The sequence below is a fragment of the Gossypium raimondii genome, chromosome 8, assembly GCF_025698545.1.
Source record: "Gossypium raimondii isolate GPD5lz chromosome 8, ASM2569854v1, whole genome shotgun sequence".
Taxonomy (NCBI): domain Eukaryota; kingdom Viridiplantae; phylum Streptophyta; class Magnoliopsida; order Malvales; family Malvaceae; genus Gossypium; species Gossypium raimondii.
Window position 1 is genome coordinate 60852454 of NC_068572.1, and position 24200 is coordinate 60876653.

Below are 24200 nucleotides of genomic sequence, written 5' to 3' on the forward strand. Positions count from 1 at the left end.
TGCATGATTGATCTGTGACACGAATTCAATCAATGATTTAAATATTATACGTTTTTCATAAATATAAATATAATATAAGTTAATAGTTATCCCCTTTATTTATGGTACAATTACAATTTTAGTGCCTCTTAGTAGACCTGTCCATGGGCCGGGCAACTCAGCCCGGCCCGACGGCCCGCTCGAAATATGGGAGAGTTCGTGTAAAAATATAGGCCCGAAATATGGGCTTAGGCAAAAAAATGAGGCCCGTTTAAAAAACGGGCCGGGCCTCGGGCACCACTTTTTTGGCCCGGGCCCAGCCCGAATATAATAAATATATATTTTTTATTTTTATTCTTTAATTTTAAAATATTTTTTTATTTTTTATTTTTAAAATAATTTTTAATGTTTATTTTAAAAATGGGCCGGGCCGGGCTTATGATATTTTTCTCGGGCTGGGCTTGGAAAAAATTTCAGGCCCTTATTTCGGACCGGGCCCGGGCCTATGAGACGGGCCAAAAAAATTTCTGGCCCAGCCCGACCCGGCCCATGGACAGGTCTACTCTTAAGTATTAATAATTCAGTTTAATCCCTTTTAATTTATTTGTTTAATACGAATTTAGCTTTGCTCTCTTAACTTTTTTCACTTTTATCTTGACCCTCCATTGCAAAATTAGTTGCTTCGTACTTTATATACAACTATTTATATTATAATGTGTATTTTTATATTAATAATATACAACTCTAAACATTAAATGTGTAATTAATTTTACAGTATACTATAATATATAAAATGTAAATATCAAAATTTGTCTAGAACACTTGAGTGATAGATAATATAATTTTCTTTTTAATTTGTAAATAGAGGCGTAGCTAGGGGCTGACAGGGGCCCCGACCCCTCTTAAAATAGAAAATTTCTTATTTAACCCCTTTACAATTTTTAAAATTTTAAATTAATAAAGGTGAAATTACACTTTGGCCCTCCCAAAAATGATAAATATGTAGGCTATTCAAATGGTGAAAATGCATTTTCACTATAGTAAAAAATTACAATTTAATTTCGGCCGCCCTTAAAAAATTTCTGACTTTGCCCCTGTTTGTAAATATCAAAATCAAATTGGTGTTAATATTAAAAATTTCTGATTTATTGTTGTTTTCAATTAAGCCATTTGATATGATATCACAAATTTCAATTTTAAAATTTCTTTGGATCTTAAGTTAATCATTGGCTTGTTAAATTTGTGTCCCTTCTTTAAATTGTTTTGCATATATCAGACTTTGGGTCTTGGCCCATTTTTAAAAAAAATATATGGATAATTCGTAGATAGCAAAAAATGGCAAATTTAAGAAAAAGACCTTATTTTTTAGAATTTTATAATTTAGTCCTAATTTGTTTTAAACCAAATCACCTAAAGAAGTAGGTAAGATGCATTAATCCCACGTCAAAAAAAGAAAGGGAGGAGTCTAACGTATATAAGTGGGCACCGCACATCTTATCAAACATGTCTTTTGAAAAGATGCATTAAAGTAACTCTTAATTGTTTGATTTTATGTCGACTGCCCAAAAAGCAGGAACGAAAAGCTTGAAGCTGAAAAGACATTAATTTGTTCTTTAAGTAACAACTTAAGTAAAACGAGATCCTTCAAGGGCCAAATTGAATATTAAGCCAAAAATAAAAACAGACTGTGTCATTAAAAATTGGGTAAGCAATTTATCTCTATAAAATTTTATCAACTTAGTCAAATTGATTAACTTAACAAAATGATCTAATTGATATTGGTATTTCAAAATTTAAAACCAAATTAAAATTTATATCATAACTTAGGGATGTCCAGTGCAATTAACCTGAAATAAATATACAAAGTGAACAAAAGTAATGGATAAAATCACCTACCCACTTATAAATATTGTATGGTCATTTGCTTGGAATGGAGACGATATTTGATTAGTTCAACCAACAACGGAATATTTAATTAACCCAAAGATCAGATGAATATTTTTATTTTATTTTATCCATCATACATCTAAAAAGGCCTAATTTTAACTGAACAAGTTAGGTAAAAGACCTATAGTGTACTCATGATATGCTATGGTCAAATTACTTTTTAAGTCCTTAAAAAAAAAAGAAGTAAAAAAGCTACTGCTTTGAATTTGGTTCATATGGCTGAACTGTGTTGTGATAATGACCCATGGTGCCCATACCATTCGTCTCAGGAACTAGCAGTGGCTCAGCCTCAAAACCACCATCTTTTGGGTCTAGGCCAAGTTCTTGTTCCAAGTAAAGCAACCACTTGTTTTCGGCTTCTCCGAAATCAGGACACTGGGTTTCGTTATGCGATTGGATTCCTTCGGGTTGGAATGGTACTAAGCTATCCAACATGTTCCAGAACTCCAAATCGGACTCCAACGGGATATCAAAGGCGGTTTCAGGCTTGTTCACCTCCTCCGATGTGTTGTAATAACATCCTGTGAAGTTGAACAACGGACCTTCTTGGATTTCTGGATTTGAAACATTGACCTGATTGGAATTAGTGACGTTGGAAGAGATTGAAGAACTCGACAAGGCTTCCGGCTCCTCAGACGGGCTGCCATGGTTTGCTTTGTCTGATACTACCGCCATTTCAAATGCCTCGTTGGTCTTTTTGTCATTGAATGATGACATTGACGTGACACATGAAGACGATGATGATGTGGCCATGGATTCATCTTTTTTATCAGCATTTCCATTCATTGAACCCAATCTCTTCTTCAAATGAGTGTTCCACACATTCTTAATCTCATTATCTGTTCTTCCAGGTAAATATGATGCTATTTTGGACCACCTAAAGGAATAATTTTAATTATATACATAAGTAATTACTAATTAATATGACAAGAAAGGGTCAAACATGCTATTAAGTCCCTCTACAATTTCAAATTTTAGATTCAAAAACCCTAATCAAACTATATATCACGTCATATGAAAACAACCTAGTCAATATATTCAGGGACTAAATCGAATTCGAAAACTCACTTGTTTCCCAATGTAGCATGTACCCTTATAATTGTGTCTTCTTCATCTTGGGTGAAGTTCCCTCTCTTGACATCTGGTCTTAGGTAATTAATCCATCTTAAACGGCAACTCTTTCCACATCTCAATAGGCCTACACAATTAGATTCACCAACACAATATTATTAGAAAAAACAACAACAATTTCTAAAATTGCTACTACCAAAAACTTATTTCAAAGTCTTCTCTAGTTGAGATAGTGATAGAAAACAATGGTGACATATCCCATTTGTCTTTAACTTCAAAACTCCACCATTGAAAGATTACAAGTTACATCAACTTTTTTTGTTTGGTATGTTGAGATGTTCATATTAGATAGGAAAGATTCTTTTGTCAAATTTTAACATTGATTTGCATTAGTTATATTGGATCATATCTTTAATTTTACTCTCTCTTTTTAATTTATAAGATTCAACTCGAAATATTAGTTAAAAAAATCAAAATCTTTACCATTCAACTAGAGAAACATAAGAAAAACTCTAAAAAGGGGCCTCGCAGAAATCTAAATAAACCCTACCACAATTCTTAAGATTTTAGTCAAGCCCAATTTCAAAAATTCTATTTTTTTCTTTTTTTCAAAATGTCTTAATTTTTTTAATTAAACCCAAAATTTGAAAATTTTAATTAACCACAATTTGCCACGATTCTTCCATTATAAGGTAAATGATTGATGTTGACCCTATATTGTTTAATGACCTCATCTTTTAGGTGAAAATTTTGGAAGTTGGGGGAGTTTGAAAAATGTTAACAAGTATGAACCAAAAGGAAAAGAAGAGGTAGATTGTTTAATTTTGACCATTTCATTTCAACAACAAAACTGTCCAAACACTCGACAATCAAGTACATAATGCCAAAAACATTATAGAAAATAAAAAGCACCCAAACATCACAAGTAATGAAGACTCCAAACATTTTTGTTCAACAAATACTTAATATTCGAGTATAATCCAAAGATAATGCAATACCATATACTCATATGGGATTAAATTGGAAAGTAGACGGAATTTTTTGCTTAATTTGTAAAGTACATTTATAAGTTTGCAAGGTGACCATATACAGAGAAGAAATTCATTGTATCTAAGACTTATTATTATTATGTAGTTAAATTGACAGTGTATAATATTAAATATTAATCCCTTTTTTAGTATAAAGTTGACAAGCAAATAAGGAAAAAATTTGGAAGTATCTGAAAATTAATTAATTGAAATGAACGTTTCAAACTTTGCATTCTGGTCATTGCCTGGTTGAACAACTTGTCAACTTTATAAAAAAATAATCAAATTTGCGAAATTTAATCATACGTTCCTCCACAAAATAACATTTAAAAACTATCGTAAATATTTATAAACGAAATGCAATAAATATTTTTAAAAAATTAATTAGAAAAATTCAGAAATCATTATAAATGAATCTTCGTTTTCGTATATGGTAGTGTGGGTTCATAAACATTGTTTGAAGAAGAATGAAAAAAAAATGAGATCAAATGGTTGAACATTTAAATCTAGGAATGAAACGAGTTTTTATTGGTAGAACGTTGAACTCATATCAGAAAAGGAGGAAAAAAAAAGGACTGACCAGCTTGTTTAGGGAGGGCCCTCCAATTTTGATGACCATGTTTCTGAATAAAAGTGATGAGCCTCAGATCCTCAGATGGACTCCATGGACCTCTCTTCACTTTCTCTTTATCACAACATGGAGCTCTTCCTTTCCCGGCCATATCTCAATTTCAATGACCAAACAAGAAAGCAAAAACAGGAAAGAGAAAGAAACAAAAGAAAAACAGGGTTTTGTTTGGTTTTTGGTTTTGTTCTTTGTTTGATATCAGATTCTTGAGTCAATCACCACTGCTTTATCTGTTTATAAATAAATACAAGGAAGAAAGGAGAAAGGGTACAATGGTTGATGCCATGGAATGGGGGGGTGGGGGAGATGATACCCTTTTTGACACCAAATAAATAGGGAGATCCAAGAGGATCACTAAATATCTATAGTTCTCATATATTATTAATTATTATTTTCCCCCATGCATTGATTCCTCCCCCAATTTCAACATTTCTTATTTTCTTTTTCAATTTGAAACTTTTAAGGATAAATTAATAAAAAAATCATTTTAACTTTAAGAAAATATTCTACACTAATAGTGAAAATTTTCAATTTCACAAACATGATTGAGGTAATGACAATTATCCCATAAAATATAATAAAATATTAAATATATTAAAGAAATGTATGGCAATGTTCTATTCTTTAATGGCTCCGCATTCTTATGACTTTGCATACATATTCATATAAAAATTATTTAACGCATTCAAATATAAACACATATTTCATATATAATCATAATTTATAAATTCACCTTAAGGAATTTATCCCAATCCACTTAGGGGTGTTCAATCAGTTAACCGACTCGAATTACTATTAACCGAATTAACCGACCCTTTTAAACCCTCGAGATAGTCTGGTATCAGAGCCAAGGAGGAGCAGGTATTTCTAAGTTTTGAAAATATTCAATTTGTTTTCAATATTTCCGAGTTCTGGTTTAACTGTCTTCATTAATGTATTATTATTTTGCTGAGAATTGATACACTGTCAAGTTAGCCATGGGTTAGGCGTGTCAATGACAAAGTATCCCTGTAGGCAACTTTAATAATCCAGAAATCCAGATAATAGAACCCCTTTGTAGGAAATAAGAAAACAAAGAATGTTTCCTTTCCTTAGAAGAACCAATTCTTTTGCAAGCTTTATTTACAATCAATCTCAAGAATCCGACCAAACCTCAAACAACACTGTTAATGAAAAAGAAGAACATTATGAAAATATTCCCCAAAGATTTGATAATTGGACTCTTCCAAGAGTTCCAACAAACCAAGTCTACAAGAAAACAACTTTTGAAAATTTAAATGCTTTTTGCAGTTACGTTATAAAAACAAAAGAAATGAGTTTACCTATTCAAAAAGAATATGAAACAATCCAATTATTAGATAGAGTCGTCATTAATAAACTCAAAGAACAAAGATACAAATATGTCCATTTTGGACTTGTCTAGGTTGGTGTCAAACCTCTTAGTGTTGAAGCCACTAAAAATACCTCAATTTTAGTTGTCTTAAGAGACCAAAGACGCATCATGTTTAATGACTCATTATTAGGAACTATAGAAACAAGCCTATGTACTGGCCCGATACATTTTAATTGTTATCCAAATTTTATGGTTTCTTTGTTTGACAAAAATATTTTACGATCTTTGACCCTCCAAATACATACCTATAACTACAAAATGCTTGCTGGTACAGAAGTATTAACATTAATCTATAGATTTCATTTCAAAGCTATGTATTCTGTTGTTAATACCAAAACTTTACTCCAAAGCCCAAAAGGAGAAACCCTTTTAATAGAGACAGATGCCACAAGATCTCATACCACAATCCCAATAACAATACAATGGCATGAGATAAACCTTCCTGATAAGTGGAAACTTAAGGGTGCTACAGACCACGTAGCACCAACTCCCATAAGAAACACTTCATTAAGTGAAATCTCTCAGCACCAAGATGGCACAGTTGAATTAAAATTCAACAGGCCACAAAGAATGCCTCCAAGATATTCCTTCGAAATAGGAAGTACCAGCACAGCTTTTAGGATGTTAAATTTAGAAGAAGAGTCAAATCCAGAAACACAAACAGTGGATTTTAAAACAGCCAGAGCCTCTGTCTCTTCTATCCCAACAACATTTAGATATGAAGAAGAAAATGAGAAATCATCATCATTGTCAAAGTCATCCAAAAATACAATAATTCAAGATGCACAATATCCAAATGAAATTGGTTCTTAAATCAAAAAATGGATTGAGTCCCTTTCTCAATCCTCAGAAGTAGCATTGGCCTTTTCACAAATGAAAGAGGAACCATCCAAAACCCAAATTTTCTCAAAACCAATTAAGTAATGGTATGAAATTTGCTATGAAGAAGAAAATGAGAAATCATCATCATCGTCAAAGTCCTCCAAAAATACAATAATTCAAGATGCACAACATCCAAATGAAATTAGTTCTCAAATTAAAAAAATGGACTAAGTCCCTCTCTTAATCCCCAAAAGTAGCATTGGCCTTTTCACAAATGAAAGAGGAACCATCCAAAACCCAAATTTCCTCAAAACAAATTAAGTCATGGTATAAAATTTGCCATGAAGAAGAAAATGAGAAATCATCATCATCGTCAAAGTCCTCCAAAAATACAATAATTCAAGATACACAAGATCCAAATGAAATTGGTTCTCAAATCAAAAAATGGGATAAAAGAGACAGAGGCTCTGGCTGTCTTAAAATCTACTGTTTGTGTTTCTGAATTTGACTCTTCTTCTAAATTTAACCTCCTAAAAACTGTGCTGGTACTTCTTATTTCGAAGGAATATCTTGGAGGCATTCTTTGTGGCCTGTTGAATTTTAATTCAACCGTGCCATCATGGTGCTGAGAGATTTCACTTAATAAAGTATTTCTTATGAGAGTTGGTGCCACAGGGTCTGTAGCACCCTCAAGTTTCCACTTATCAAGAAGGTTTATCTCATGCCATTGTATTGTTCTTGGGATTGTGGTATGAGATCTTGTGGCATTTGTCTCTCTTAAAAGGGTTTCTCCTTTTGGGCTTTAGAGTAAAGCCTTGGTATTAACAATAGAATGCATAGCTTTGAAATGGAGTCTATAGACTAATGTTAATACTTCCGTACCAGGAAGCATTTTGTAGTTATGGGTATGTATTTGGAGGGTTAAAGATTGTAAAATATTTTTGTCAATCAAAGAAACCATAAAATTTGGATAACAATTAATATGTATCAGGCCAGTACATAGGCTTATTTCTATAGTTCCTAATAATGAGTCATTAAACATGATGTGTCTTTGGTCTCTTAAGACAACTAAAATTGAGGTATTTTTAGTGGCTTCAACACTAAGAGGTTAGACACCAACCTGGACTAGTCCAAAATGGACATATTTCTATCTTTGTTCTTTGAGTTTATTAATGACGACTCTATCTAATAATTGGATTATTTCATATTCGTTTTGAATAGGTAAACTCCTTTCTTTTGTTTTTATAATGTAACTGCAAAAAACATTTAAATTTTCAAAAGTTGTTTTCTTGTAGAATTGGTTTGTTGGAACTCTTGGAAGAGTCTAATTATCAAATCTTTGAGAAATATTTTCATAATGTTCTTCTTTTTCATTAACAGTGTTGTTTGAGGTTTGGTCGGATTCTTGGGATTGATTAGAAACAAAGCTTACAAAAGAATTGGTTCTTCTAATGAAAGGAAACATTCTTTGTTTTCTTATTTCCTACAATGAGGTTCTACTATCTGGATTTTCAGATTATTAAAGTTGCCTACAGGGATACTTTGTCCTTGACACGCCTAACCCATGGCTAACTGGACAGTGAATCAATTCTCAGCAAAATAATAATACGTTAATGAAGACAGTTAAACCAGAACTCGGAAATATTGAAAATAAATTGAATATTTTCAAAACTTAGAAATACCTGCTCCTCATTGGCTCTAATACCAGACTATCCCGAGGATCTGAGGATCGGGTTTGGAATGAGATAATCGTAATTGTAATAAAAATTTTAAAACTTAAATTTTAAAAATTATATATATTTTTTATTTTTGGTTAAAACAAGTATAAAACATATAAAAAATTAACCGACTTAACCGACCGATTAATTTATATTTCCCAAAAATTAATATAATTTAATCAAACCGACCTAATACTTATATATTATAATATTATTTATTAAATTCAGTTAATTCGGTTAACTGACCGATTTCGAACAGAATTAACCGTTAACCGAACTTCCAAAAAAATTATTAACCGACCCCAACCGGATTAATTTGGTTAACTGACTGATTAACCGAATTAATTCGGTTTTACCCGAAATTCGCACACCCCCAAGTCCACTTGCTTAGCTGTCATCACTTTCCTTGTGCTATTCCATCCAAAGCCGCTGGTGTGCTTGCCATAAATCATGTCTATGTACAATTGACCACTCCTTCCTAAGTGTCCTTAGCTTGTTGTCAATATGAGGCATAGCCTTGACACCAAAACGTGGGAGTTTTGATTGTAACATTCTCGCAAGTATAGGTAGATACCTTTGTCTAAAGCCAGAATCAACGTTGTGGCTACTTATTAATGTTATCATCTTAATCCAATAACTTAACACAACTAGTATCCTTCTTCAATTCCTAGACCCAATCAAATTAAAACACCCTATCTTACTTCTTTGAACATTAATACCCAAATTAGGTATTCTTTATGGAATACCTGCAATTGTTTAATGGCATGCAAAAATTGTTTATCAAGCAATTCAGAGATTAGATAGACTAATAACAATTTACAACTTAATAGGATGCTAATGATCCAACCAATAATATAAGTAGTAGACTAAGAATGAGAATAGTTAGATCTATCATTTATGAAGCTTTTACATGTTTAAAATACATACTCCATTTAAAAAATAAAATAAAACATGACATTCATGTGGAAATAGTTAACTTGATTTTCAACTAAATCAAGAGTGGGTTCTGAATACATATCAATATTTGAGAATTAAAGAACTTAACGCTTGTTTATAGAGAAAATCCGACAAAGAAAAATTGATTTTGAATCATGAATGATGAAATTTTTTATTAAAAACTCAAGTATTCATAAAAATATCTAATCTTACCTCATAAATGATGAAATTTGAACAATTTTTTATCTTTATTTAACAACAATTAAATATGGTATATATTCAATATTTCTATGAAGTTTTCAATTAAATAAAAACATCATCATAATAATATAAATTTAATATTTCTTCCAACTAAATTAATACAAATTTATTCATTCAGTATTTATGAGAAGTTTTGAATTAACCATTTACTTGATTTCAAAGAAATTAAATATTTATGGTTAAATTTTGATTTTCATTTTGTACTATACTCAATTTAAAGATTTAGTCTCTATATTTTAATTTATCATAATTTAATCCTTCTCCTCTTCCTACTACTACTACTACTCAATTTATCATAATTTAGTCTCTATATTTTAATTTATCATAATTTTAATTTATCATAATAATAGTATATTATTATTATTATTATTATATGTCTTGCCCAAAAATCCCTTAGTCAACTATTGTATAATTTAAAATATATATATATATATATATTCAAATCATAATATTCAACTAGATTTAAAAAAATTAATAAAAATAACTATTTTAGTAACCATAAACTAACCTTTCAAATGAAAAGGAATTTCAAGTTTAGAATTCTTAAAAGAAAAAATGCACACTAGTGGATTACAACATAACATTAATAATAAATGAACCGAAATTAAATCTTAAAATTGAATATAATATAATATAGGTACCAAAATCATAATTTAACCAATATTTATTACATTGGTTTCTTAAAGTTAGTGATGTCATGCATGGATGATCATTATCTGGCTTTAATACTCTTAATTACATTTAGGGTTTAAAACGTTTAAATCATTTGAGGCTTCTCACTTGATTCGTTAAATTGATTTATATATTTAATTGAATTTTAAAATCATGTTCATTAAACCCTGTTTTTGTTTTTCCACACCAAAAATGATGAAATTGCAAAGTTCTAACAAATGTTTGGTGGAAAGCAGCTTGTCAATAGTTTGAATGATGGAAATTAAAGTGAAAGATAAAACTAATATTTAGTTTCTAAATTTAATAATTTTTTAAATTTTATCCTTAAATTTGGATTCCATTAAAACAGGGATGAATCTAGGAACTTTTTTTGGGTGAGAGTGAGTTATGTACTTATCAGAATCAAAGTGCAATTTCATCACTGTATTCACATATATCTTTATAGTTTTTAAAAGGATTAAATCAAAATTTTATCATTTTTGAGAGATCAAACTACAATTTTATCATTTATTTACTTAAAATTTTATAATTTTTCACGGCTAAAAGCATAATTTTCATTTTAAAGGGGTCAGGACCATTGCTTGCCCTCCTCCCTTCGTTCCTGCATTAAAGTGCGGGGATATGACACTCTAATATTATATTATGTCATCACTTAGAAATTTAAAAAAAAATTATATAACACCTAAAAAGTTATGAAAAACTTTATTTAAAAAAAAAATCAATTGATGATGTGGCACAATTTCCGAGTGCTACATCAACATACCTTAATAAAATTCATGTTTAGAGATCAAATTAAAAAAATTGTCAAGTTCGCAAACTAATATAGAAAAAAAAATTAAAGACTAAAATAAATAAAAATATCAAATTAAGAGACTAAATGTTACTTTTGCCCAAAGTGTTATTTGCTGAGAGAGTGTGTTGTTGGTGTAGGTAAAGACTTGGCCAAACAACAGTGACATTTTGACTTAAATTTTGTTAGTCATTGAAGACTTGTTTTTCGTTTCACATCGTGGCTTACATTTTTGGTGAGGTGAACCATTGTCAAAGCAAACTACATGCCAAACCTTACTTATCTCCTTACGTTTCTCATGATTTCATCAATACCTAAATTCATTAATTACATCCGACCCGGTTAAATTATGATCTCAAACTTTAAAATATTCTAAATTTGATCCTCAAACGTATATACATATTTATAATTTGATCTACATGTTTTAATATATTCAATGTTAAATTTAAGCTAACATTTTTTAAATGGGTAGGGATTATCTAGGGATCCGAATTTAGAATTGCTGTAATTCAATGGATAATATATACACTCAATTTAAGCATTTTAAAATGCAAAATTCTTGGAATTAGAATATCAACTTTACTAAAACTTAAAAGGACTATATGAGCACTATCTTGATTAGTAGCAAAGAAGGAAAAAGAAAGGGACTATTCTGCAATTGAATTTTAAAGAGTTGGTAAGGAAAACATATACATTGAAGAAAAGTATTAAAATGTCACAATCTAATATGATTATATAGAAAGTACAACTCAATTAGGTAGCATAATTCCTAAGATGTAACCTCAAATCTTCAAGTTCAATGTTTAAAATCTTATAGGGTCTTGGCTACAAAACATAAAATTCATTAATGTAACTTAAATATCGTGTGAGGTTGCTTGAGAAGAAAAGAAATTGAACTCAATTAGGAATCTAGGTCTTTATATATAAATATATATATATATATATATATACATATAATGAAGACATATTTCAATAGTAGTGTAGGAACCCTTTTGATGCTACAATTTCTATTTCTACCTAAATTTTGGTTGTTGAGTTTAGAGCTATACATTCCCTCTTTGCCATTTAGCCCCCTTTTATTTTCTTTGTATAAAATAAAATAATCCTACTATAACAATATTTTTTATATTTTATAATGTTTGAATGGCGAAAATGTACTATTGGATTGGATTAAGATAAATTTGAATATGGGTATGAAATATTTTCTTTGAACTGGATTGGACTCGACTTATGAACAAATCTTTGAAAACTGGTTCGAAGCTCAACAAAATCTCGATATTTGATCAGTTGAGACTACAAACATCCTTCCTAAATGTCAATAATGGTGTTTGTTTGTTTGTACATTTATTCCTACCTAAATGTCAATGAAGAAGGCATGAGGATAAAAGAATGGGGTTACAAATAGGGGTGAAGATAGAATAACTTTTTCGGGGTTGAATTAAATTATAAATTTGTGGAGAGGTTAAACTATAAAATTATCGCTTATAGAGGAATCACAATTGAATTATAAATTTTTGAAAAGTCAAAATGAAATTTTACAATTGTATTAATTTAAAATTTTATAATTTATAAATGGGATAAACAAAAATTTACCATTTGGGGGCTGAGGTAAGTCCCTACTTGTCCCCTTAGACAACCCCTAGTTACAAATATGAAACTCGAACTCGAACTTATCAAAGGTCAATTTTAACCAACTTAAACTTTGGTTTTTTTTTTACTCAAATTAATTTATAATAAATGTTAACTATAGTGTTGCTATTTTAAGTTGCTTGTTTACTTAAAATAACAAATGTAATGGAAGTGCTAGATTGTAGTGGGGTTGACAATGTGAAAAACTATGCAAACAAAATAGACATAACACCAAAATTTGTTTACGCAATTCAATTTCCCCACGTCTGCGGAGCCTAGCTCAGTGAGTCATTCGACCATCTTTTATCACGAATACAACAAGTGATTAACACTCTATTACTCCCCAAGTATAAAGATATCACTTTTTGTACCTAAAGACTAGAACACTCACCTTCAAATCCTTCTCCTAAGAGTTTGGACAGTAAACACTCAATAATGTTTACAAAAATAGTTTGCACTCTCTCACAAAACAATTCATTAATGAACAAATTGGAATGCACCCAATAATCTTTCATACAAAACCTATACAAGCCTCGAAGCATATATTCAAATTCGGCTTGCTAATATAGAATTTTAAGTGAATACAATGTAACTCATTGAAAATTGTCATCATATTAATAACAATCAAAATAAAAATCACTCGATCACATATGCACATTCTAAGAACTTTTCACTCGAATCCAATCCATTCTTCAAATGTCAATGATTGGTTTCCATAAATGTACCCAAAATATCTTTAATAAAATATCACATAAACAATTTTAAATTTTTTTCATTAAATTATCAAACTAAATACGATAACTTTTTAACCTCCTCAATAACAGTCTACAGTTACTACTTACCAACTCTAAGCTCATTTTACCTCGTGAAATTCATGGCAGCATACATGTTGGAAGTACATGTCAATTCCAATTATCAGTCCAAATTTTATTGCCTCTGAATATAATAAGATCATAAATTGACATTTTATAAATTTTAAAATGATTATTTCCCGGACTTTCTTTTTAATTTTGCTTCAATTAAACAAAATGTCAATTTTCACTATCACTCTCCTCTCTATATGTTATACGTAAGTTCGAGGCGTAATTATTTAATTATTTTTAAAATTTGAAATTTAATAATAATTAGATTTATCGAGTTAAATTATATTATTTCTAAAATATGATGTTGATAAACTTATAATCCATTAGACATTGAACCTACCAAATATAACAATATTTCTTATTTTATTAAAATACCCAAATCATAACTCAACGACCAGAACTAAATATCAAGATAACATAGCAGCCAGCCAAGGATAACTTCAACAATGATAAACCTAATAGTATATCAAAATTCATTAAAAAATTCAATTCAGGTTATATTGGTATTATTTTAGAAATAATCCTTCATAAGAAAAGTTTAATTTCTCTACTTTAAATTCCAAATATTAGAACATGCATTTAAATTTAACAAAAAATCAATTGACAATGTTATTAATTGGACTTGAATTTTTGAATCGTACTAAGGAAATGTTCGAAGAATACAAAGAACAGGAGCATAATAAGACCTAAAAATAACCAGAATAATATCACGGTTTTTAGAATCGAACTGGACCAACCAACAGTACCGAAAATGAATGAACAAAAAATTATGGTGATTGCCTTGCAAAAAGATTTTTATTTTTAATATTAATATTAATATTAAATCTTTGAATGGTAGGCAAGTATTAAGCCATGCAATATCTTCAACCGTAACATGTTGAAAAAGACCAAACCCTCATTAATCAAAATAAATTAGTGAATTTAAAGCTTAAAAGTCTTTTTGTTAGGGAAGCAAACATCATAAATAAAATCTCAGACTGCCATTCGCTGTACCTAATCATGTTGACATCTCTTTTCTTTAGGGTTAGTAGACTGTCACTAACAATGGAAGACTTTTTTATGACTACCAAACTGAAACTAGTCTTTTATTTATATATTTTCGAATAAAAACAAATGTATTTTAATAAATAGGGGTTAGGAGCATTGATAACATAAGCTTGACGATTTGCTTGCGTGGTGAGTTTAGAAGGTGACACTTGGCAGACCCCAAAGGCTTCTCTATTTTCAATTTATTGTCTTTCTAATTCAAGTCTTTTACTTTGAAGATGTTGGCTCATGAGTGGCTTAAGTACACGAGTTGTTAAGAGTTTTTTTATGGTGGGAGTTGAGTTTAAGGTTGACAATGATTTGGGTTCTCAAAATTAGTGTAAGGTTATTTAATGTATATATTTTTTTATTTTTCTTGTTTAAAAAAATATAAGTTTTAAATAATATTTTTAAGTTATCGAGCATATTAGTGGTAGATAAAAATATTCATAAATTGCATTATTCAAAAAGATCGTGACAAGTTGGGTTACCGTTAAAGATTGTTTGACCCGAATTCTGACACTTGTTGAAGAAATAAATATGTGACGAAATAAGGGAATTTGTGGGGGCGAAAGGCCGAGGGCCATAGGACCATATAGCACAAGTTGAATCCATATAAAACTGTTCTTCTTCTATTCGACTTTGATTAGAAAATAGATGTAGTTGAAATTCCTATTGTATTATTCGTTTTTCAACAGCTTTGCGTACATTCTACCGCTATTATCATCATTTATTGTTACGTACACCAAACAAATTAAAATTGAGTGAAACTCAGATCAAACCTAAATATTAAATTGATTCATAATTCAATCTCATCCCATTCTTTTTACATATGTGATTATATATATTTAAAAAAAAATCCAAAAACATGGCTGTAATTCATTGCTTTCGTATTTGGTCACTAGAGTTCAAAATGTAGACTAATCCATGCCCCCAAGAGTCTTGTTTTCATATGAAACGACTTAAATAATTCTTATGACACGTCTTTTCCTTGTTTTAACTTTGTTTTTTTTCTATGATTTAACTTAAATTTGGATTGTAAACAGGGAATAATTTTAACCAATTGACATTGGTGACATGTTCAAGTAGTTTTGAATAATGTTCCAAATTTTGTAATTTTGGTGCACTTAACCGACATGAGCAAAGAAAGAAAATTATGGTTCCCATTCATGTCCTAAAAGTAAAGATTCTATGAATCACTACGTAGCAATGACGGCATGCATACGGGGAGTCAAATGAGCAATCAATTTTATACCAAATATAATAATTGAGTAGTAATTTATATTTTATTGTAGGTGAGGTCTAATGTTTAGATCGGATAGATCCGGTTGAATTGAAAATTAGTTGAGGTATTGATTTAAAGGAAGAGATTAAATTGATTAATCTATAAATTGTTTTAAACTATGGTTGAATGGTGAACTGATAATTAATTGAATTGACATCGATTTATTGGAAAAAAGTTAAACCCTAAATTAATTAATTAATTCAGCTAAGCCCAACTTAAATTAAAAAGAAAAAACTAAATGGATTAAAGCCTACCTTTAACTCCACCGGGCAACCAGCCCGACTCAACCCAAATCTAAAAAAAAAAAAAAAAGAATAAAACTATTACTGTTATTTAAATGTGTTTATAATTTTTTAAAATATTTTTCTGATTTTCCCCGATATCTTTTAAAATTTTGATTTGATTTGATTAATTATATATATGAAATTTCGATTTTGATTCAGTTTTCATAAATCACTAGTTTCATTTTATGTTTTGTTATTATATACACAAATACTTATAGTTCTAAGTAGATTTTTTTCAAATGTATATAATTAAATTAAAAATAAAGTTCCATATATATAGTTGGACAAAATTCAAAGTTTCATGTTCACAATTAAACTAAATTAAAGTTTATATATCAATTTATACATCGAACAAAAGTTCATATATATTTTAAAATTAATCCCTTTAATTTATCATTAATTTTATTAAAATTTACTAAAGTATATAATTGAACTTTTATTATTAATAAATTATACCTTTTAATTCTCATTAATATAAATTAAAAAAATTTAACCTTGTTTTTCCTAAAATACTCAACCAAATAAAACATAAAGTCATTCGAATTTTACAGTACTCAACCGCCGACTTTATGCTTATATTTAAATTATGTCATTGATTGAGTTGGTGTCACAAGTTAATTAGGCATCAATTCAATTAGAAATATATTAAGATGCCCTTTAATAATTTAAAGTATATTATTATAAGCTTGTTTTTTTTAATATCTTTTTTACTTTTTATAAAAATCGATAAAATTCAATCATAATAATATTTGAACCTGTAACACAATAAATTATATGTGTGTATGTGACTTTACCATCCAACCAAATACCCATTTAAATTTTATATAAACTTCTAATAAATATATTTAACATATTTTTCCACTCACATCATATACCATAATCTAATAAATGTTAAAGTTTTGTGTGGAATAATTCAATACATAAAAGATTTAAGATTATTTAAGCAAAATGTCACCTTCCCAAATTATGGTCTTCATTCTAAATTGGTCCCTAAACTTCCAAACATTCTAATTACATTCCTAAACTATCGATGCTATATCAAGTAGGTTCTTTCGTTATTAAAACTTAAGTAACACATCAAACCTTATATAGCTAACTTTAAAATGAAAATTCTTAAATCAATAGAATGTTGTCGCATAATTTTTAAAGTAAAAACTAAAACTATAGTAAAAAAAAAAGGTGAACGATAAAGTTTTTGTAAAAGTTTGAAAACCTCAAAGCTGGGTTTTGAAAACATCTATTTTACAATATTCAATTTTTAAAAAATTCATTTTAAATTATGTCATATAAGATTTGACATGTCATTTAACGATTAAATTAACAATTTTAGTAACAAAATGACCTAATTAATATAATATTGATAATTTAAGGATGTAATTTAGGAACCAATTTAAAATAGGGTCATAATTTGAGGATGTTGCAATCAGCTATAACTATTTTACAAGCCAAAATTTTTAGCCCCCTTCAAATCTTTAAAATTTTTGTGTCAAATTACTAGGGTTATTTTATGCAAAAAAAAAAAAAACTGACCAAACTAAAAATCGACCCAAACAGAGGTATTTTGATGGTTTATAGACTGCAAGTTCAAAAACCTTGGTTACCGAAAATGAAACCAAATTCAGTTTTTTATTTAATATATAATTAATTTTAATCTTTTATGATATAAAAATAAATATTTTATATTTAAAATAGTGAAAATAAGTTTATTGTTTTTTATAAATATTTATGAAAAAGACCTTAAAATTCCGTCAAATAATATTTAAAAAAACATAAAACAATGCTCCTTTCATAAAAATAAGTCTAAAAATCTAAAAAATCCAATCCAACCATACTGATATCACCCTAAAATTATTGACCCACTTTATTTTTATTAAAATCTTTTAAAGAAGCATCAATGATAACTCTTATTGGGCCTAAATAAATCTATAATCAATGGGCTAAATACCCACATACTTACACAATTAAAAACTATACTAATTGAATCTTTAATTCATTTTCTTTTTTCTTTTTATTAAAACCAAGTTTTAAATTAAGTCTAGCAAAAATATCAATACCATACATAGTTATCGATATTTAGTTCGGTTGAAAATATAAATTTTAAATTTTGATCTAGCCTCTTTAATCTAAATCAGATTAGGCTTGCTCATTATAATATTTTTATTTTTAAATATAGTAATTTTCATAGTTACCTTGAAAATTTTAAAATATTTTGCACTACCATGCTCAAACTAAAGTGTTCCAAAGATAAAATATCATAAACAATAATTTTACAATTATTCTTAAAAGATTAAAAATATTATTGGGACACCATATTCAAACCTAAGTGCTTTGAAGATAAAATATTATAAATAATAATTTTACAATTATTCCAAAAAAAATTAAAATTTTCCTGAGGCACCATATTCAAAGCCCATTATAACCATTATAAAACGATATTTCTATCTAAAGCTCGTTTTGATTATGTGAGTGAGTATGACTTTAGAATTTTTAAGATAAGTTCTAAATTAAAATTTGAGGACATGTTATAAAAAAATTTACCAACCTTTAATGCATCTAAACCAATCTTCAATATGACAAGGATAACTCTTCAAATCTTCAAGATATGTTACCAAGTTATTCGATTCAATCCAATCTCTTCAAAATAAGGAAGTCCACAATCCAAACCAATCTTCAAGATATGCTTATATATTTGGGTATGATAGATGTGGTTGCACATATCTCAATGATTTTCGTTGCCAACTTTACTATTTGATACGATAGATTAAATCATTTGATATATAAATCTATATGTTAAAGTAGAAGGCAGAGATTGTAACATGCAATATACAAGTTTTCAAATGGCCAATTTCTTGCATTCACACGGCTTCTTTTCATTAATTTTCCAGTCATGATCTTACTTTTGGATCTTCAATCATTATTTCCTTAAAAAATATGAATAAACTTGTTTTTCTTTTGCCACCCACAAGTGTCTAGCTGTTATAAAAGAGAAAGGTGGCATGCAATGCATGTGCCTGCTGCTACTGTGCTAGCACGAACGCGTCAAAAAGGTGGTTCAACATTAATTCTGCGAGTTAGTATTAAGGTCTAAAAACATGCTCCCACTCCCTATACTTTTATATATTTATAATTTAGTCCTTTACTTCTTTCATTTAAGAAATTTAATCCTTTTTATTTTTCGGATCTAAAAATACAAATTCTTTTGTTAAATTCTTGTCCATTATAACACCCTTTTTGGTTAGATGACTACTAAATGAATTTTTTTAATTCGAAAATATAACACAGACATATTCTTTATATGTATTCTTTGTACATTTGAATTTTTTTAATTCCAAAAATTAATCTTTATATATATTTTATTAATAATTAAAGTCTAATTACTGATACACTTCTGTTAAATTAGACTAATGTAAGGAAAAAACCCCACCTACTTTCGCTTTGTTTTTATGATTTATGAAACAAGGCTAAAATACTTTACAACCTCAAATTCAGAATTAAAAAAATTATAACCCTAAATTCAACATTTTAATTTACTTATTTGATCTCCCACCAGTGTAACATTGACCACACATAGACAATTTTAATAAAAAAAAATCTTAAAATGCCATATAATTCAATTTTGTGAAAGTCCATCGACAATGTTATCAATTGGACTTTAATCAAAAGATTAAATTTCGACTTTGTACAAAGTACAAGAGGTGGGAGCACAATTAAACCAAAAATAACAATAAATAAAGAGCAAATCATGGAAACCAAGACCTGTGTTTATAAAATAAAGAGTCAATCATGTTGGATACATATCCTTAGAATTACTAATACTAATAAAAATACAAATATTGAGCAGTTGTTCATATCAGAATTTGTACCTTTTACAAAATATAATTATGACAGATGTTAAAGCTGTAACCAGCTTATTTATATTCTTCAATCCTCAAAATTAAATATTTAAAATTAAAATTTTTCTGCTACTTTTATTTCCAACACCACACTCCAAAGTCTTCCAAATCACAAATTATTGGGATCTTCCACCTTTTTCATTTTTTTAAAGATATTAAAATATAACTCAGGGTAAACTATAAAAATAGTCACTTTTACTTTCCTCAAATTACATTTTAGTCACTTATATTTGAAATGTTACGTTTTGGTCACTTACGTTATCATTTTGTTACGAAGTGGTCACGCTATCGTTAAGCTCCGTTACCTCTCTAACCGCGGTAGTCTAAATGGGTTTTAAATGCCAACTTAGATGTCCTACATGGCAGTCCAAATTAAATTTATTTAATTGAAAACCTATTTTCATCCTAGCAACTGGATATCCAAGTTGGCATTTAAAACCCATTTGGACTGCCACGTAGGACTGCCATTAGGGAGGTAACAGAATTTAACGGTGGAGTGGCCACGTCGTAACAAAACGACAACGTAAGGGATTAAAACATAACATTTCAAACATAAGTGACTAAAATGTAATCTGAGGTAAGCAAAATTGACTATTTTTGTAGTTTACCCTGTCATTAATGATAGAATTACAACATACACAAATTACAAATAATATTTGTCCAATACCAATAAGTGTTGGGTATAGTAGTAAAGGCACATTGCATTTTGAAAGAGAAAACTTAAGTTCGAATCTTAAAGATGACATTGTCGTAATCAGGGGTGAATCTAGAAAAAAAATTAAGAGGGGTTGGAATTAAATTATAAATTTTTTAGAGGTCAAAATATAATTTTATCTAGTTTATGATTTCATATTTTTTAAAAGGACTAAATAAAATTCTTGTTCATTTTTGGGAGCCAACGTGCAATTTTGTCATATATAAATTAATAATTTATAAAAAAGAAAAATTACAATTCCCCATTTTGAGAGGGTCACCTGTCCCTTTTACATTCGTCTCTGAATGATTGTAATGAACAATCACGAATCCGAAAGAATTAACTTTCATTGACAAAAAACATCATGAATGATATTTATACGTGATAAAATTCTCTTTTCTTTGTTTATATTTATAAAAATAATAATATAAAATTAGGAAAATAAATAAATAAATCCAAAGTGATTGGTTGGAGTAGATTGAACATTGTAAATATTTTAAGGAATATTTTATGTAAACACTCTGTCACTCATTGTATCAAGACTTGTTCTTGCTCTTTTCCCTATTTTTCCCAATATGCAAAATCTTTTTGTCTTGTTCAAAAGAACGGTCTAATTACAGTTTTAGTCCCTCAATTATGCTGATATTTAAAATTTAATTTTTCTACTTTTGTTTAGCGTAATTTGGTATCAAACTAACAATAATTGTATCGTTAAAATGATGACATGGTTTTTGTTAATAATTTTCTTACAGTACAAACTTACACCATTACCTTGACAATAATAATGAACAGTGTTATTAAATTGAAAATATTAATAACATGATGAAATTAAAGGAATCAAATTGCGTCAACAGAAGGATTAAACTCCTAATTTTAATATAACAGAAGGACTTAAAACTAGAATTAGACAAAATGATCTCAATCATCTATTTGATAAAACACAATTAACATTTTCTATTTTTAAATCAAAATGAAAATTGGAGCCTTCTAGTGAGGTTAGGTTGGTCACATGTTTGATCAATGTTCTATTATTATTTAATTAATTCACTACGTAATTGATCTCAGCATGATTCAAATCACTCGCAATATATATATATATATATATCAGTATGAGATAAAAGTATATTTTTGGGTTGAATTATATCGAATCATGATCAAATAAAACAAAATTTACTTGTGCAACTCGAAATCTTTGCGTTGTTGTTCAAATATATATATAATTTATTTATGTATGATGTATTTTAAAAATATAATATTGTTGATAAAAGAAGGAAATTGTAATCAAACGTGGTGGTTCACTTAAAAGGAAAGAGAGTTATAAAGATATTAAAATGGTCGGAATATGAGTATTAGAGAAGAGAATGTATTTTGGCATTCTATCTCGATGCCTGTGGACCTTTAAGGGATTGTCCTTGATCCTTTACAAGTTGTGGCGTGTCGCCCAAGGTTTCGAACTCTTCGGGGTTTACCTGGCCTACTGGTACATTATTGTCGGTAGGTATGGGTTGTCATGTCGGGAGAATAACTATATATGACATGTGAGTGTCAAAAACTCTATCCATGTCAAGTGAATGATCTTAATAGGACGGAAGCGTAGTGTCTTAGACCTATAAATGTCTTCAGATTGTAAGGTGATTATTAGACAAGTTGTTGACTTGTAAGGTCTCAGGGATGTGAAGGGGCTTGTAATGTATACAGTGGCAAAACATGGCATTATTAAATTTTGGGTGAGCCTAATTAAAATTTTATTTAAAAAAATTTGAGGGATCTAATTAAAATTTCTAAAAATTTTGAGAAAATTAATGGAAATTTTGAAAATTTTAAAGGATTTAATTAAAATTTTAAAAATATAAAGAGCTTGATGGTAAAATTATAAATTTAAACTATGATTTAAGTCTCAACCTAACGACTAAGCTGCCCGATCTAATTGATCCAACAATAATACTTTGAAATTTTAAAGGGTAAATCTCAAAATTACGTTCAATATTCAATATTATATATGAACTTTAATTTAATTTTAAACTAAAATTCATGTACAGTTTTAAGGTTTATTCCAAATTTTTATTAAACACTTCAAAATTTAAATCTTGATGATAATTTAAAAGCTCGAGTAGAATTAATTATTATAATTACATTTAAATAAAAACCAAAATAAATCAAATTTTAAAAAAAAATTCCCACATCAAATCTCAATTTCCAACGAAATCAAACTCGTGAACACATTTATTTAACCTTCTTTTTGGTAGCTGAATTATCTATATGATCTACAAAAAGGACGGTCGAATTTATTTTGTCAGGGAACAAATGGTGGGGGAATTTTGCTTGATTCTCAATCAATAATTTGTTGGTGATAATGACCCTTTTTCTCTTTTAATCATGATTATAATTACAAATTATTACAATTTGAATATCTAAAATTATAATTAATTATTACAATGCATTAAGTAAAATATATACTAATTAAAATAGAATAAATTTGGAAAAAATCTTAACTTTACTATTAACCCAAAATCTCATAGTGATTGGTATAATAGCGAATTTTTTAAATTGTTTTATAAAATTTGATCTATAATCTTAACCTAATTGCATTGTGGGTCCTTAATATATGTATCCAATGTGCAAAACAGAAGAAAAAGACGATTCCCCCGCAACTTGTCCAACGTCTCTCTTGCTTGTGAGTTGTGACCTCTCTTAAACCTACTCCCTAGTCATAATCTTATGGGTCTACATCTATTATTTTAAAAAATAATACGAAAACGACACCTGTACATCAACATGTTAAAATTTTATACAGTACGTAATAATTTTTTATATGTAATATGTTTATTAAGAGGATGTCGACTTTTTATGGAGAAGTTGTCCGCTTAGAGTTTACAGACGCCATTAATGCGTCGATGTTGTCTTTAGTTGGGGGTTTTGTCTCTTGACTTTGACAACAGTCTTTGAGGTTACTTGAAGAGACAGTGAGTTCAACAAAGTGGGAGTGCTTTGTCAGACTATTTGTTTCGACAACATGTAGGACACTTATTTGCAACTACACTACTACTTGAGATATGACCGTGCGATGAGACTCTCTTACTTTGTCGAACTTACTATCTCTTCAAGTAATCTCAAGAATTTCCGTTAAAGTTAGGAGACAAAATCTTGACTAATGACTACAGAAATAACACTTTAAAATTTTCTCTCAAAGGAATAGAAAAATCCCTCGATAATGTTGAACATAAATGATGAAATAAAATACATAAATACAACACAAAAATATACATACACCTATACATATA

At 28.8% G+C, this 24200-nt stretch overlaps 1 protein-coding gene across 1 annotated transcript; it reads right to left on the bottom strand.

The window, feature by feature from the left end:
* Positions 1-1949: 1949 nt before the first annotated feature.
* LOC105792785 (transcription factor MYB58) lies at positions 1950-4976 on the bottom strand. The gene is made up of 3 exons (XM_012621568.2): positions 4606-4976; positions 2995-3124; positions 1950-2803 (listed from the first exon to the last, which is right to left on the bottom strand). The coding sequence occupies exons 1-3, from the start codon at positions 4745-4747 to the stop codon at positions 2119-2121; spliced, it is 957 nt and encodes a 318-aa protein (XP_012477022.1). The 5' UTR covers positions 4748-4976; the 3' UTR covers positions 1950-2118.
* Between the last annotated feature and the right edge of the window lie 19224 nt (positions 4977-24200).

Bases quoted from the DNA above. Each gene is read 5' to 3' on its own strand.
- LOC105792785 (XM_012621568.2), bottom strand. From the start codon at position 4,747: ATGGCCGGGAAAGGAAGAGCTCCATGTTGTGATAAAGAGAAAGTGAAG. The intron at 3,125-4,605 runs GTCAGTCCTTTT...CTAATTGTGTAG, and splicing joins GGCCCTCCCTAAACAAGCTG to GCCTATTGAGATGTGGAAAG. The intron at 2,804-2,994 runs GTGAGTTTTCGA...TTATTCCTTTAG, and splicing joins CATGCTACATTGGGAAACAA to GTGGTCCAAAATAGCATCAT.